Source organism: Sceloporus occidentalis, unplaced genomic scaffold (assembly GCF_023333645.1).
Source record: "Sceloporus occidentalis isolate IW3139 unplaced genomic scaffold, rSceOcc1.0.p SCAF_10, whole genome shotgun sequence".
NCBI lineage: Eukaryota > Metazoa > Chordata > Lepidosauria > Squamata > Phrynosomatidae > Sceloporus > Sceloporus occidentalis.
In genome coordinates, this window is record NW_028316990.1 from 25716578 (window position 1) to 25732966 (window position 16389).

Below are 16389 nucleotides of genomic sequence, written 5' to 3' on the forward strand. Positions count from 1 at the left end.
CAGACATTGGGATAATCATATGGTTGTTGCAGAGAAAGACACAAGACTACTTTTTCCTCTTTCCACTTTCCTTGCCTAAAGTTTTATTCTCACCTCCTGAGTTACTGTGGAAATTGGAACTGAGGCTTCATTTCCATAATGATTTACTTGTGAGTACAGATAGGGGACAGGTTGGTTCACTTCAGACTTACCTAATTCACACTTTCCAGTTCAATACACAATCTGATACACAGTTGTGTTTTCATATTTGCACAGACCTGAATTATATCGTGAAGTTCTCACCCCAAAAATAGCATACAATCATGGACATATTAGGGAAGGCTACACAGAAAAAAATGTGTTTATTAGTTATTGTTGTCATGGGTTTCACAGTTGACCAGTTTGACTCATGGACTCACCACCATGGGATTGGGAGATCCATTCTTGATTTTTCTGCCACTCTTCTTGAAACTGGCGGCTCTATTACTTATTGTTGTTGTGGGTTTCACAGTCCACCAGGTTGACCCATTGAATGATCACCATGGGGGTGGCAAATCCATCATGATTTTTCTGCTACTCCTCTTGAAGCTCAACTACCAGGGTTTTACAGTGCACCAGCGTCATACGTGGAAGCCGCGAGGGAGCCCGCGGGAGTGCACAGGGCGCAAGGGGTGGCATGTCTCATTAAGAGTAATGGGGCGTGCCCCTGTGGTGCACATGCACTGCCGCACTGCCACGCCACCACACACCCGCACACCCACCATGCATGAGCCCCATTATTTTCAATGGGGCTCGAGCATATGCGTTTTTTTTACACGGGGGTCAGGAACCACCACCATTTTGATTTTTCTGCCATTCCTCTTGAAGCTGATCTACTGGTGGTTTTATTAGTTATTGTTGTGGGTTTCATAGTCCACCAGGCTGACCCATGTAATCCCCAACATGGGGATGATAGATCCATTATTGATTTTTCTGCCACTCCTCTTGAAGCTCATCTACTGGTTGTAGACCTTATCCTTCAGAGATCTGGCACCAGCAGATTCCCGGTTCAGAGCAGTAGTAAACCCAAGAGTGGATTTATTAGCCCCAAATGGTGGATCCAATGGCTGCCGCATGTGCTCATGAGATGAATCATAGAATCACAGAGTTGGAAAAGACCGCAAGGGCCATCCAGTCCAACCCCCTGCCATGCCATGCCCTGCAGATTTCATCTATTGTTGAACCACACATAGAGGAAGGATAGTGAGTCAGATGGGACTGGTAAGAACAGAGACCACTGGGCTTCCATACTCTGCATTTTTATCTTGGGATAAACTTTTCCCTCTGCAAATGTTTGCAGAGTGGAAACCATGGGTCTGGCATCTGTCCCATAGCTTTGACTTTCAATCCCTGCTCCCATCACTCTTGCCACCATTCAATTAGTTTGGTGCATTTTTCTAAGTAACTATCACCCCTCCCTTTTAAAAAAAAAAAAAGGAAAGAAAAAGTTAATTAATCAGAGCTGTGTCAATTTCCCTGTCAATTTGCGGTGAGGTAATTAATCACTAATCATCACTCGGTCGGCAGCAAAGCAAAGGGACAATCCGCGAGCCATTTATTGCCCCTTTGTAGAAAATAAATAAGTGGCACACGCCGCCACACAGCAAATACATCTTGTCTTTCTTAATATTTTATCGACACTTTTGCATGTTGTAATAGACTGCAGCAACAAGCAGCTGTAGTTCAATGCAATATGAATATTAAAGGAACAAATGGGGACAGATTTATAGGCTATTGCTTCTCTGTTATGTCAGTTCGGAGATTACACCAAGCAAATGAACAGTGAAAAATTATGCTCCATGTGGGGAGTGGTGATTAAACTTGTACATTAATTAGAGATTGTGTATATGTGTGTGTGTGTGAGAGCACATCTCCCCCCGCAACACACACAGCCCCCTTTACAATGAATTTCAAATCAGAATGGCCTGCAAGACACTGTTTGGTTCCAAATACACTAAACAACAGTTTGATACCGATGTGGAGTTGAAGACAATGGCACATTAGCTATTGCTTCTGTAATCCTGAACAGATACATGTTGCTGTAAATCAAGGAAACCAGACCCAAAAAAAAAAAAAATCGTAAGACAAAGGGAAATGTTTGCCAGTCTCAAAATATACAGAAATTCACCAAACAAGAGCTTAGTTATTTTGTGGATCTTTTGGGCTTTGTGGCCACAGAGCCTGAAAAACCCACAAAAAACTATGGATGCTGGCCATGAAAGCCTTCGACTTCACAGCTTAGTTTTTGCATTTGGGTATGGAAATCCTGAACTTGTTTCCTTGCTACAGGTTGGCATTTCTCTGTTCTCCAATAGATGAATTCTGGCTAGGAAATATCAGCCTGTTTTCAAACAGATTTTGAACATTTTTGAGATGGGTTCTTGCACTTACACCTAAGTTGCAGAAGAAATGTAAAATGCGACAACGGTGCTGTGTTGCTTTCACCGTGTTGCTTTCACTATTAAAATGTAGTACAGTTAGTTAAGGCAGTTGTTGTTGTTGCTGCTGTTGTTGTATTTTTGTCATTCTTCGGACGGTCCTTTTGTGCTAGTTCTGTGTGTGCTTTGCTTCATAAAGGGAAAAAGTATCTTCCAACTCTATAAGTCTATGGGGCCGATGCAAGAGCTCCATAGGGCTGGGCATCCATACAAGCCCAGCCTTTCTAGCGGAGCCTGTGTGCAACGATGACACACAGGTGTCCATGCACTCAAATGTCTCTGGCCAGGAGAGGTGCAATAATGATGTGGCCTTTCCAAGAAGCTGCTTTCGGCAGCTTCTTTTTGCTCCCGAGAGGGAGCGCATCATTGCTGCGCCATTTGGTTGCTGCAGCAACGATGTGGGGCAAAGACGGGTGGCATGGAGCTGCCCGTCTGTCAATTCCCTATGATTCCAAGAGATAATGTTAAACAGGTAACATGACCCCATTCAGGAGGCCTGAGCCTTTGCAAATCTAGGACAACTTGAGCGATACGGTGCCACTTTTCTGCCCACTGCCTCTATGTGTATTGTTCTGTCCGCAGCTCACAATCATGTTTGTGGCCAGTTCACCAGAAAGTAACAGGACTGCCTGCTTTCAAGAAGTTTTGTACACACTTTTGACACCTGGCTCATGTAGGCTTAAGTCCTGTACGCTTCCTAAGGTACAGACCTGTGAAAGAAGCTTGCCACTGTGAGACTGGTGCATGGAGAGAGCAGCAGAATCAGAACGATCCATCCACCCATTTGGACGGCGCACCTTCCTCTCAGCATATGGCGCTCTTATGAAAATCTAAATTAGAGCTGGAATGCAAAGAATAACTGGTCATTAAAAGGGCTGTGGTCTTTGATGGCTTTGATGAGGAATATGCTCCCTGTTGGGTTTTGCACCTGCTCTTTTGTCCACTATTCCTGCACTTCCACACTTTAATTTACTGTTTATAATGTGCACCTTCTCTGGGGAAGGTCTGAAACTGAGGGGTGTGTATGCTCACTTCAACATATTAATTTGTGGGGGAGCTGTTGTTGTTAATGGTTTACTGTCTGCTATCCCGCCTGATAATTCAGTATTTCATTTAATAATTTGATAATTTGATATCTCCTATTAATGGATGCCAGCCATTGCACCTATTTTAACTGGTAAGGTGCCATGAGCTCTACTTTTTTTTTTTTAAGAAACTGCAAGATATAAATAAAGGCTAGGATTCAGTATTGCAATTATGGATCTGTAACCTTGAGTTATGTATCCATAACTGATTTGTATTCACAAAGCCTATATATGCACGGTTGTGGAACTATTGCTATGAGCCTGTACTATTTCTATGAGCTATGTGCAGGGCCGGCTCTAGGTATTTTGCCACCCTACGCGAGAAATATTTTGGCACCCCCTGACAGCAAGAAGCAGGAGACCCAGAGCAGAGTGAAGGATGCTTGGCTTGTGCACGCACAGCCAGGCACCCTTTCCTCCCTTGCTGGGTCTCCTGCTTCTTGTTCTCCACCTCAGAGAAGGCTTTCCCAAGCAGCCCAGCTGGGGTCTGAGAAGATAGGCCACGGCAGCAGCCTCTCCTCTTGGAGCCCAGGTCGGCAGGAAGCCTTCTTCGAGGCAGAAGATGTTCCTCCACCTCGGAGAAGGCTTTCCCAAGCAGTCCAGGAGACCCAGGAGAGGGCGCAGGGCACCCTTCCCTCCCTTGCTGGGTCTCCTGCTTCTTGCTCTCGGTGGAGAGCAAAAGGCAGGAGACCCAGGGGAGGGCAAGTGGCACCTTTCGGGCACCACTCTCCCTCCTGATGGCTCTGCCGCCTTTTTCTCTTTGCAGAGCAAAAGGGGGCAGGGCCAGGGGAGGGCGGAGGGTGCCTGGTTGGGGCGCGTGCACGCAGCCCAGCCAATCCCAGGGTGGCACTCACCCTCCTGCTGGCCCGGCTCCTTTTTGCTCTTTGCAAAGAGCAAAAGTGGGCAGGGCCAGCGGGAGTGCGAGTGGCGCCCCAGGATTGGCGCGCTCTCTCTCCGTGCTGCGCCAGTACCGCCCCCAAATTTTGGCGCCCTAGGCAGCTGCTTAGGTTGACTATATGGACGGGCCGGCCCTGGCTATGTGTCCTAAATGATGCATGTGTCCTAAGAGCCCAGAAGCCACACCAAAGCTGTGCTCCAGTCCTAAGTACTGGAGTGCAGCTTTGGTGCACCTTCTGGCCTCTTAAGATGCATGTGTCATTTAAAAAAGCATATCTCCAAAGTAACCCAAAGTAGCTTTATTTTGGCCTCTCTGTTTGGGCCCAAAGTCTATTTGTTCAGATGCATGGAGTGAATGCCTCCAAATGCATCTGAGGAAGTCAACCAAGGCTATGAAAGCTTATGCTACAACTTCTTTCACTCAGTCTCAAAGGTACAACTAGATGCCTTTGAACACTGATATTCCAGACAAACATGGCCATGTCTCTTAAATTTAGTATAGTTGATTAAGTAGGTGATCTAGGCCAAATATTGATGATGATGATGATGATGATGATGATGATGATGATGATGATGATGATATCATTTGGAATAAAGTAGTGAGAGCCAGCATAGTTTAGCAAGTATTGGACAATGACACTTTTGAATCCCAGCTCAGCCATGAAAACCTACTGGGTGACCTTTGGCAAGACACACACTCTCAACTCAGGAAAAGGCAATGGAAAACCTCCTCTGAACAAATCTTGCCAAGAAAACCCCATGATAGGTTCACCTTTGGGTTGCCATAAGGCACGCAACAACAACAACAACAACAACAGTGTTTGACTGTAGTTCAGGTTTGAGTTGTCCCATTTTGTACTTGGCTGCAAAGCCCAGTCTCCTCCAGTTTGTTTCGCTATCTCCTTTAAGCACTGCCCCTTAAAATGCAAGTAAACCTAAGTTCATGCGCTCACTGTTAAATCATTCTGCCTTCTTTAAAGAAATGCTGATTGCAGTGTTCTGTGCATAAAGCTCAATTCCCCCATCCTTTTTCAATGGTTCATCACCCAGATGCATTGATGGAATTAATTTTAAGGTTGATTATACTACAGTCATTTCAAGGGACATGGTATAAATCATTATGGATTAAGGACTGGATTCAATTTTCTTTGCAATTATATCACCAGATTTTTTTTTAATCTGTCACATTAAATTGGAAGAGTCTGGAGGTTAGTGAAAGAAAATGTGGGTTGTGGGCAGAAGGTCCCATAGATGTTATCAGTACCTCTAATGAGCTGAGAAGGACCTGGGGTGAAGCTCTCAGTCTGAACATATAACATCAAGCTAGACAAAGACAAACTGGGTTTCTTTTATATTTTGGAGATGTCCTGATAGAGTATATGCTGCTATTGACTGCTGTAGTTGTTGGTGTTGTTCTTATTCAGCAGCAATTATATTATATTATACGATATAGTGGGGTCTCACCATCCATGGGCTAGCCATCCGCAGATCTGAGCATCCACAATGACAAGCCCTGTTGTTTTCAATGGAGGGACATGTACACCTCCATCCTTTTCAAAATGACCATTTTCAAAAGTAAACATTTGCTAAACTCTTAGGAAACAGTGTCTCTTATGAAACGTTGAAGGCTTTCATGGCCGGCATCCATAATTTTTTGGTGGGTTTTTTGGCCTATGTGGCCATATTCTAGAAGAGTTTATTCCTGATGTTTCATCAGTATGTTTCACCAGTATTCACCAGTATCTGAAGATGCCAGCCACAGATGACTGGGGTCTCATTATAAACAGCAAGGAAATAAAATGGTATCTGTTATATAAAATTGCAAAATCCATTGGAATTTTTTGTTGTTGTTGACTATTTTCAAGTTGTGGACGATTAAATCTCTGGATGTAGAAACCTTGGTGCTGAGGCCCGACTGTACAACTATGGGATTCAGTGTAGGGCCCCTCCTGTTATCCTAAAAGTGTATAGGATCTTGGAAAGGGGACATAACTTTACAGCTTTTACATTTGTGTGTTGATATATATGTGTGTGTTCATGCAGAGCAAAAGAGAGAGAAGGAGGATGGAAGAATTAAACACTTGCAGATGCAGACTGCTGCATCTGCACATTGCGAACGTGTGTCTTTATTTTTCATCTTAATGTGGCTTTGAAAATGGGATGTGGAAACTGAACCAACAGCCCGAGCTGGCTTGGCAATGTGTCCCTGTTCTAGCTTTAAATTAAGCTTTCTATGTATCATTACCTCTATTCACTTGCTTTCATTGAGGTTGACTCAGTAATATTTGTTTTCCTTGCTTGCTTGATTAAAATACTGGCTTGAAAATCTCCTCTTTCCGCAAGGGTCTCGAGATTCATTTAGACAACATGTGCGTGAGCCCCCTGTTTACTTTCTTGCTCTCGTTTGTGCATTTTCTAAATCTATATCTTCCCTAAGGTGTATAACGGCTGGCACCCTGTTAGTGACATATGCAGGAGTAAGCTAGACGACATAGACAGAATGATTTTGTTTTAGGACAATGCACAACAGTCATGTCCAGGTGAGAGCAGTGAAAGAAGAGTCACATGTGTGGGGACATTCTGCATTAAAGTGCACTGAGTAGCATCTGAAGGTGCATTGTCTCTATGTGTTGCCTTTGCACATTGGACATTGCAAGTGCACAGTGAGTTGCAAACCATGCACCTTGACCAGAGTCACATACGTTGCGCTATCTTGGTTTCCAGTATAGAGGTTGTTAAAGGGACCACTGGGCTATCTATTCTAATCCCTGCCATGCAAGAATACATAACTAAAACGATCCTGAATGATATCCATCCAACCTCTGTTCAAAGACCTCAAAAGTAGGAGAGTCCATCACTCTCTAAGCCTATCTATTTCTCCATCGAGTAGCTCTTATAGTCAATAAGTTCTTTCTCATGTTTAGGTGGATTTCCTCTAGGTGAAACTTTAGGGCAATGCACCACAGTCATGTCCGGCTCAAAATTTTAAGTTCCCACAATATTAGAAATTTGGGGACTGGAGAGAAATTTCATGGGGGAAGAATTGTTACTGGAAGTAACACTTTGCTTCCCTCCCCCTGTAGCTATACAGAATGAAAGTAGTTGGCAGCGTGAGCTTCTTAGACTTAGAATCATAGAATCATAGAGTTGGAAGAGACCGCAAGGGCCATCCAGTCCAACTGCATTCTGCCATGCAGGAAATCTAAATCAAAGCATCCTCGACAGATGGCCATCCAGCCTCTGTTTAAAGACCTCTAAGGAAGGAGACTTCACTCCACTCCACTCCACTCCACTCCGAGGAAGGAGTGTCTTCCACTGTCAAACAGCCCTTACTGTCAGGAAGTTCCTCCTAATGTTGAGGTGGAATCTCTTTTCCTGGAGCTTGCATCCATTGCTTCATTGGGTGCTAGTCTCTGAGCAATAAGTCTACTTCCTCATCCATTCCAAATGTATCTGAGGAAGAAGACTTCAGTCTACAAAAGCTCATGCTGTCAACTGCTTTCTTTCAGTTAGTCTCCAAGGTGCTGCAAGACCCCTTTGCATATCTGTCTATCTTTAGTGACTGAAAGAGAGATGCCGGTAGCATGAGTTTTCCAAGACTTAAGTCTCCTTCCTCAAATGCATCTGAGGAAGAATACTTGGGGTAGTTATTGTTGAGAATCTTGGATGTATTTCTTTCTCCTAGGGCTGAATGAAGAAGCAATATTTCTTTTTATGAAATAGGAGCGACGGCATCCAATTCAGGATGTGGGTTTTTTTGCTAATTGGTCTTCTGTTTTACAATTTCAGTGCCGGGTTTCCCCTATCCTGCCGCGACCGCAGCTGCTGCGTACAGAGGGGCTCACCTCCGAGGCAGAGGCCGTACCGTCTACAACACGTTCCGTGCGGCGGCCCCACCACCTCCAATCCCGGCTTACGGCGGGTGAGTAGCTGCAGGTGCCTTGGGCCTCCTTTCCCTACGTGGTCCCATCTTCTCTTCCGCTCCACCCTCCCCCTTGAGAAACTGAGCATTTGTGAGTGCCATGCATGAGGCTCTTGTCTCGCCACACAAACCCCACACAGCATGCAACCAATCTCCCTTGCCTGAAGTAGAGCACCTTGCATACAGGGGTTGACAAATGATAGTAATTTGCACTGTCATGGTTGGTGGCTTTGAAGCATTTTGTGTGTCCCATGTTGTTATGTAAATTCCCCTTGAGAAGGAACGCTGGAGAGAATCGGTCGGTGATGGGGAGGGGGGCAGAGCAAAGGAGAAACCTTGCAGCAGCAGAGATATCTTTTTGGACGATTGCGAACATCTGTTTTGTTGCGGAAGTTGGATAACATTTGATACCGTTGAAAATCAAAAGAAACCTGCCAGCCGAAAGTACGACTTGTAACTGGATTTAGCGTATTGTGACTGAATAATATTGCCAGCAAATTGATGACTGAAGAATGGGAGGATGGTGGGTTTTTTTAAAATGCAAGGACTAAACAGGGGCACAGCAAAGTTCTGCAGGTAGACACAAAAGGGAGTCCCTCTCAGGCCCTATGCAAACATTGGGTTTTTTAAGCACGACTATCCAAATAGTCTGAGAAACGCATTTCAGTTTTGTTGTTCACACTATATTTCTTTTTTATCAGAACCATTTTTATCTACCGTATATATTCGACTATAAGTCGACCTCATATATAAGTCGAGGGCAGGTTTTGGGGTCAAAATTATGGATAAGCCGATGGTAAAACCTAGAGGCATGTAACAAAGGATCTAAAGTGGATGAAGCAAAGGAAAACATTGCTGAAGAACATACAAAATTCCAGCAGACATAACTAATTGTGCTCATCCTAAAGGCTGCGTGGATGAGAAACTAGAACAGGGGTAGGCAACCTTTTTGAGCCGGGGGCTGGGTTGCTGTCCCTCAGACAACTGGGGGGCCGAAGCCAATAAATAAATAAATAAATAAATAAATAAATAAATAAATAAATAATATAGGACAACATTTTCAAATGTAGGACACATGTTTTAAAAATGGAGGACATGCGAAAAAATTTGATGATTTTTTAAAAATGTTAATATAAATGCATGTTTCTTAGCCATGATCAAAATGGAGGACATTTGGGCCTCAGAAGCTGGCTGATATCATCATCATCATCATCATCATCATCATCATCATCATCATCATCATCATCATCATCATCATCATCATCATCATCATTTTAGCATTAAAAGCACCGAAAATACACAGAAATGCACTTTGGAAAGTCACACTGTCTCACCTTCAGAAAGAGTGACTGCATGTCTCAGAAACTGACTGATATCATCATCATCATCATCATCATCATCATCATCATCATCATCATCACCATTATCATTGTTAAAACAGAGCAAACCTGTACAAATGGAATAGAAATCCTCCTCCTCCTCCTGCTCCTTCCTTCCTCCCTCCTCCTCCTCTTTCGTCCTCCTCCTCCTTCCTCCTTCCTCCTCCTTCCTTTCTCCCTCCTCCTCCTGCTCCTTCCTCCCTCCCTCCTCCTCCTCCTTCCTTCCTTCCTTCCTTCCTCCCTCCCTCCTCTTCCTCCTCCTCTTCTCCCGACCCCGTCCTTCCCTCCTCGTGGCTGTCTGACAGCCACAGGTAGGGAAGGATGGGAAGGAGGAGGATGACCCCCCGCCCTCCCTGCCTTCCCTGCCCACGGCTTGGGCCTTCACAGAGGCCGGGAAGGAGGGAGCAGAGCGCCTGTGATCGCGGCGATTGCCGCAATCGTGGGTGGCCCCGCGCCCTTTCCCGGCCTCTGTGGAGGCTTGGGCCTTCACAGAGGCTGGGAAGAAGGGAGCAGAGCACCCGTGATCGCAGCGATCGCCTCAATCGCGGGTGGCCCCCGCGCCCTTTCCCAGCCTCTGTGGAGGCTTGGGCCTTCACAGAGGCTGGGAAGGAGGCAGCAGAGCGCCCACGATTGCGGCGATCGCCATGATCACGGGCGGCTTCTGCGCCCTTTCCCGGCCTCTGTGGAGGCTTGGGCCTTGACAGAGGCCGGGAAGGAGGGAGGAGAGCGCCTGTGATCGCTGAGATCGCCACAATCGCGGGCGGCCCCCACACCCTTTCCCAGCCTCTGTGGAGGTTTTGGCCTTCACAGAGGTCGGGAAGGAGGGAGGAGAGCGCCCATGATCGCCGCGATCGCGGGCGGCCCCCGTGCCCTTTCCCGGCCTCTGTGGAGGCTTGGGCCTTCACAGAGGCCGGGAAGGAGGGGGGAGGCCGCCTTTCACCGGCGGCAATCGGCGGCAGGACTGGGCTGGGGCCGGTCCCTAGCCCTCGGTGGCTGCATGCGGCCCACGGGCTGTAGGTTGCCGACCCCTGGACTAGAAGGGGGTCAGTGCTTCCAAGGCAGTTAAACTCTTGCCTTTCACTATATATATATATATATATATATATATATATATATGAGTTAAAATACAGTACTTACATTGACCCATGGATAAATCAACCCAGGTTTTTGGGGTCAATTTTTAACCTAAATTTCTAGACAGGGGCGCGGTCCAGATGGGCCAGAAATACGCCCTCGTCATGTGAGAGGGGTGCCTCGGGGTGCCTCAGAGGGGCACTTCCAAATGCCCCGTGACCCTTGCACATGATGAGGGCATCAAAATGATGGCGCCCTGTACACACACGGGCGTTGCCATTGTTACACAAGCACCGCACGGCATCCACACAGCACCACATGGCACTTGCGTAACAAGTCCACCAGTGGCACACTGTGGCGCACTCATTATGCCACCACCACGGCGTAGAAAGAACGTGCTTTTTGCGGGTTCTTTTTCCGCTGGCAGGAAGCCTCGACATTTGGTGGCTGAGGCTTCCCTCTGGTGGAAAACCAGGCATAGGAAAGCCAGGCCCTGTTTGGGCAGTCTGTACCCCGCCCTGTACATGAGTATATACAGTACATGCACCTCTGTGAGTTTTGTTGCTCCCACATGTTAGCAAATAAAGATGATGTGGATGTATTTGAAGCATATTCAAGGCATGCAGAAACCATGTCATGAGAAGACACTAGAATTCGTTAGAAAAAAAACAATAATGCTTAGCAAAGTAGAAGGAAGCAGGAAAAATAGAAGGCCACATTTCTGTTGGCTAGATAAAAAGTCAGCACTCCCCCATTGAAAGAACTTTAGTCATAGGAGGAAATAAAGAACAATAGCAAGAAATGAATATCTTTGTGATCACTGAAAAGGTTTGCTCTGAATCTCTCCCCTACCCCATTCCTGAATAGTTTGCAAGACCTTATCTCTTCATATTTGCTTCTCTTCATAAGGACTAGTAATATGGAGTTATATTGGTTTGAGGAATTAAACCTTCCTGACTACCAGTTCTTAAAACTTCTATTTATTTTTTCCAAAGTCATAATAGTCATCTTGAGAAATGGGGAAACCATTTTAACAAATGGAGAACAGATGCACAATTGCTATATAGAGAAAGCAATATTTGATAGAATGTTGGAAACAGTTGCAAAATATAATTACATAATATACAATATGTTGTTTTCAGAACGATCGCACTCCATCATGATTTTTTCCCCTCTGTTTTGCTGCCATTGCATTCCCCCCCCCCCCTTTTTTGTGTATTTTACAAAGATAAAATTGGAATCGCAAGATGCTTATAGCCTTGGCTTGGAACAGCTTCTAGTATAGCCTGGCACTGAGAATAGCTGTGCTAACAAATTAGTACAAGGGTTGAGGCATAGAAAGGGCAGCTTCGTGTGACTAGATGCCGTGCCAGGCTTTCAGGCCAATGCCAACGTTTAGATTTATAGCACCGGGGGCATCAATTGCACAAGGATCAAGAATTCTGATTCTGAATAATGTCTCATATTTTTGTGGAGGAGAGGATCTACGATCCTTAGAGGTAATGATTATGGCCACTATGCTAAGTCTACTAGTTGAAGCCTTCAAGTCATTTCTGACTTATGGTGACCCTAAAATAAGCCTATCGCAGAGTTTTCTTGCCAGAATTTGTTCACAGCTAGTTTCCTATTACCTTCCTCTGAGGCTGAGATAGTAGAGCTTGCCCATGGTCATCCAACACTCTTTTCTCACCAAGTGATGGACCTCATATTGCTTCTGTCTGTAGTTTTCAAAGATCCTTCCTTAAGCCCCAGGGATATCCTTCCTTTCCCCAAGGGCTTGACAACTAAGCATATCCACATATTGCAAATAAATGTGGTGACACATATTCTTGGATACATTCCTTATTGCAGTAGTCCCTAGCCAGACCTATGGGGCTTAGTTGTCATCCGTACTATCGTGCCTATGCCTATATGTTGTCGAATACAATTTCCTATTTATTTATTAATCTATTTATTAATGATCAACAGATCTGATATCTCATAACCAAAGCGGCACTTAGATGTTAGGTAGCCACTGTGGCAAGTCAACTATATTACACAGCTCATGTGACGAAGATATGGGTCAATGTTTCTCCGCACAGCTTTCCTTATCAAAGAGAAGAAAGTGCATGCCCTTCCAACATTCTTAAGTCCCACCCAATGCAAATCTGTATGTACTCTTTCTATCTATATCTCTATATTTATATTTATATCCGTGGTTTCTCGGTTTTATTTTTTTGGCTTGGTTCCGTTTGGTTTGTTTCCTCTTGTTTGGTTCTGTTCTTGTGATGAGACTAACCTCAAGAGTTCAGGGGTTGGTGGCGTTTGCATGTGGAAATGCACTAATATGAATGTTTCTCTTTGTGTGTGCATCCCTGCAGTGTTGTTTACCAGGATGGATTTTATGGTGCAGACATTTATGTAAGTATTCATTGATGTGCATGCTGTCCATGGGTACATTGCTAGAGTCATTTCTTTTTTTGGCTTAAGTCTTCTGTGAGTTTGCTGCATAAGCTTTGCCTCTGTTTCGTCCATTTTTGCCATCGCTGGAACAGGAAAACAAAAAAAAAAAACAAAAAACCCAGAACAATCCAAAAGAAAGCTTGTCTTTGAAGTCTCTCTGTGTTCATTACATCTACCATCATTTTGGCTGGGTTCATTCATAGGTGGCCTTTAAGGAGGCTCAGAGGGTGAACATGCATCTGGAATGACCACCGTTCCTAAGCCGCGAGGAATCAGCCGCATGAAAATTAAGCAGGTGAAGCTCCCCTCCAGGAAAATACATTTCTCCTGCTAAATTTCTTCATCTCAGGATGCTGCTAAAGTTGTGAGAAACAAGTGCCTCAAGATGCCATCTTCCTAGCTATTTTTTTTTCATCTACAAATCTCATGCAGGAGGATTGTCCTTGTCATCTGTTGATCTCCCCAGGTCTGGTGTTACACTTTCCACAAACCTGTGTGTAGCTACAGTTGGGTGGTAGCAACCCCATAATGTCATCGTCTGCCCCAGACAGGTTGACACTCGCTTGCTGACAAAGTACAATAACATCCAAAATGCACAATACATTTCTCAGGCCAACCCAAATGCAGAAAATGCATCATGCAAGCTTTTGAAGCTCCACCAGCTTCTTCATCAACCAAAGGGTTATCAAACAGGAGTAAGATTAAATATAATGATGTTGGAGTCACAGGCCTCCATTTTGTCAAGATATAGCTTGTTATAGCTGTTAAGAATTAAGATGGGACGGAGGGATATACATGTAGACAGAAGCCATTCCTCCTTTTTGACCATGGGGGCTCTGGAAGACAAAGAGCCATAAAATCCAATAGCAGCACACAAATAATAGATCCAGGCTGCCTCTCTCCTGTCCAAGTTTACCCATTTCCTTCTTTGACAGGGACCACTGAATTTCTCAAATGGTCTCTGTGTTGTTGTCACTCGCAGGTAATTCGATTTCCTCATCAGTCGTAGGTTGGAATGACCATTTCACATCCAGAAAATGTGGGTGTAGGAAGATTGCTTTCCATTGGTGGTCTTTCATGCTCTGTCCCAAGTCATCTTGGGCTTCCTTCAGAACTTATGAAGACTTCCTTATGGAAAAATCAACTTGATGGGCAGCCTTCTTGCAAAATGCAGCCTTCTTGCAATGCCTAGTGACCAGGAAACATGGAGTATGTTCTAAGTCAAGTTCATGAGAGGCAGGAGTTGGAAATAATGGCCTTGTGGAAGAGGATGGTCTACTACTACCATAAATCCTCATCACTGCCATGATCCACAGGGCTGCTGGGAGTTGTAGCTGTAGTTCTGATAGAGCTCCCCATATCATAAGTAGAACAATGAAGAGATCTACTGCTGTGCTTCTCATTTTATTGAGTTCTCTGGTTGTGTTGGACTCCCAACTTCCAGAGGTCCCAGCCAACATGGCCAATAGTCAACTCTGAGACGAAGTCACAAACATGTAGGGGATCATAGAATCATAGAATCACAGAGTTGGAAGAGACCGCAAGGGCCATCCAGTCCAACCCCCTGCCATGCAGGAAATCCAAATCAAAGCATCCCCGACAGATGGCTATCCAGTCTCTGTTTAAAGACCTCCAAGGAGGGAGACTCCACTATAATCTCCAAGGAAGGAGTGTGTTCCACTGTCGAACAGCCCTTATTCTCAGGAGGTTCCTCCTAATGTTGAGGTGGAATCTCTTTTCCTGCAGCTTGCATACATTGCTCTGGTTCCTATTCCCTGGAGCAGCAGAAAACAAGCTTGCTCCCTCCTCAATATGACATCCCTTCAAGCATTTAAACAGGGCTATCATATGACCCCTTACCCTTCTCTTTTCCAGGCTAAACATCCCCAGCTCCCTAAGAGGACCAACCTTTGGAAACAACAGTTCTAGTAGGCTTGGTTTGTGCTCTCTAGAATCAATACCGTTGCAATCATATTCAGCGCATAAATAGGCTTCAAAGTAAATTTGAACTGAAAAGTTCTGTGAACTTGAAAAGTTTGAGAACAACAATATGTCACCTTCTAGGTCTCCCCTCCCGAATCATTTTGTACCTTGAGAATTCCTCAAAGAATTAAGCCATCACTCCAGGGCACAGATCTTTGTAATATAAGACTGTCTTTACTGGCAAATCTCTTTTGTAGTCTTCCATTTGAGCTTGGATAAAAAAGTCTGATCCTAAAAATAGAGGTAATTAAACCTCTTTTTTATTACTACACACAGCTTTCTGTAACCTAATTGTGTTGCTGTTGCATCATCAGTGTTGAGATATCAAGAGATTGATTACATTAAATTGGAATGAACATTAAAAATTCATTAAGTGGTACTTGGAAGAAAAAACCCATAATTTTTATTTATTACCAATGACACTTTTGAGACATGCAAGATGAAATCATTTACATTTTGTTGACAGAAGAAGGAAGAATCTGAGCTTCTAGGGAGAATGGGGTTTGTGCAATTTGGAGCTGGGTTTTTTTATTCTCTCCCGCTCTCTTTTTAAAGAATTAAATGCAGTTTGGAAAGTTATTGGCGCCACAGAACTACAGAAATGAATGGGGCTCAAAGCTGACACTTTCAATAGCTTTTATAGTAAAGCAGCGCTACTGAGATTGTACGAAAAGTGACACTCAAACTGAGCTGGGGAATTTCTCCTAGTATTTGAATCCCATTCACTTTAGAACATCTTGACTTCCTCCACATCTTTGATGGTTACTTGGGCCAAGAGTCTGCAGTTCTGCATCCATGGCTTGAAAGTATCCCTTCACTCCAAAAAATAATTTTTGGCTATTTTAAACAAGAGACCATTTTTCTATGACACTGTATATAAGGAGACATGAGCATCCACCGATTTAGGAATCCATGGAGGGGCCTGGAACCAAACTCCTGCAGATACCAAGGGCCCACTGTATTCAGTTTTCATGGAGGTTAATCCTTGGCCGGCATTATTACCCCAAAACATAGGGCACTTGCCCCATCTTAACCTGGCTGCATTGAGAGAGTCAAGCCACCATGGAAAGGACGGCCTGGGAAATCTCTTCCATTGCCACTTGGCCACTTTTCTGCCAAAGGGGCAGAGATGTCGAACCCCTTTTGGAAAG

The 16389-nt window shown here is 44.6% G+C and overlaps 1 protein-coding gene across 11 annotated transcripts in view; it reads left to right on the forward strand.

The window, feature by feature from the left end:
• Positions 1-16389, forward strand: part of RBFOX1 (RNA binding fox-1 homolog 1) — a 1300148-nt gene that overhangs the window by 1226083 nt on the left and 57676 nt on the right. For 7 of the 11 annotated variants that reach the window (XM_089540301.1, XM_089540299.1, XM_089540304.1 and 4 more), the window contains 2 exons: positions 8228-8360; positions 13174-13213. In XM_089540301.1, coding sequence (XP_089396427.1) covers positions 8228-8360; positions 13174-13213 — 173 coding nt within the window. The remainder of the gene's footprint in view (positions 1-8227; positions 8361-13173; positions 13214-16389) is intronic. The other 4 variants (XR_016282484.1, XM_089540303.1, XM_089540306.1 and 1 more) reach the window with 1 other exon arrangement.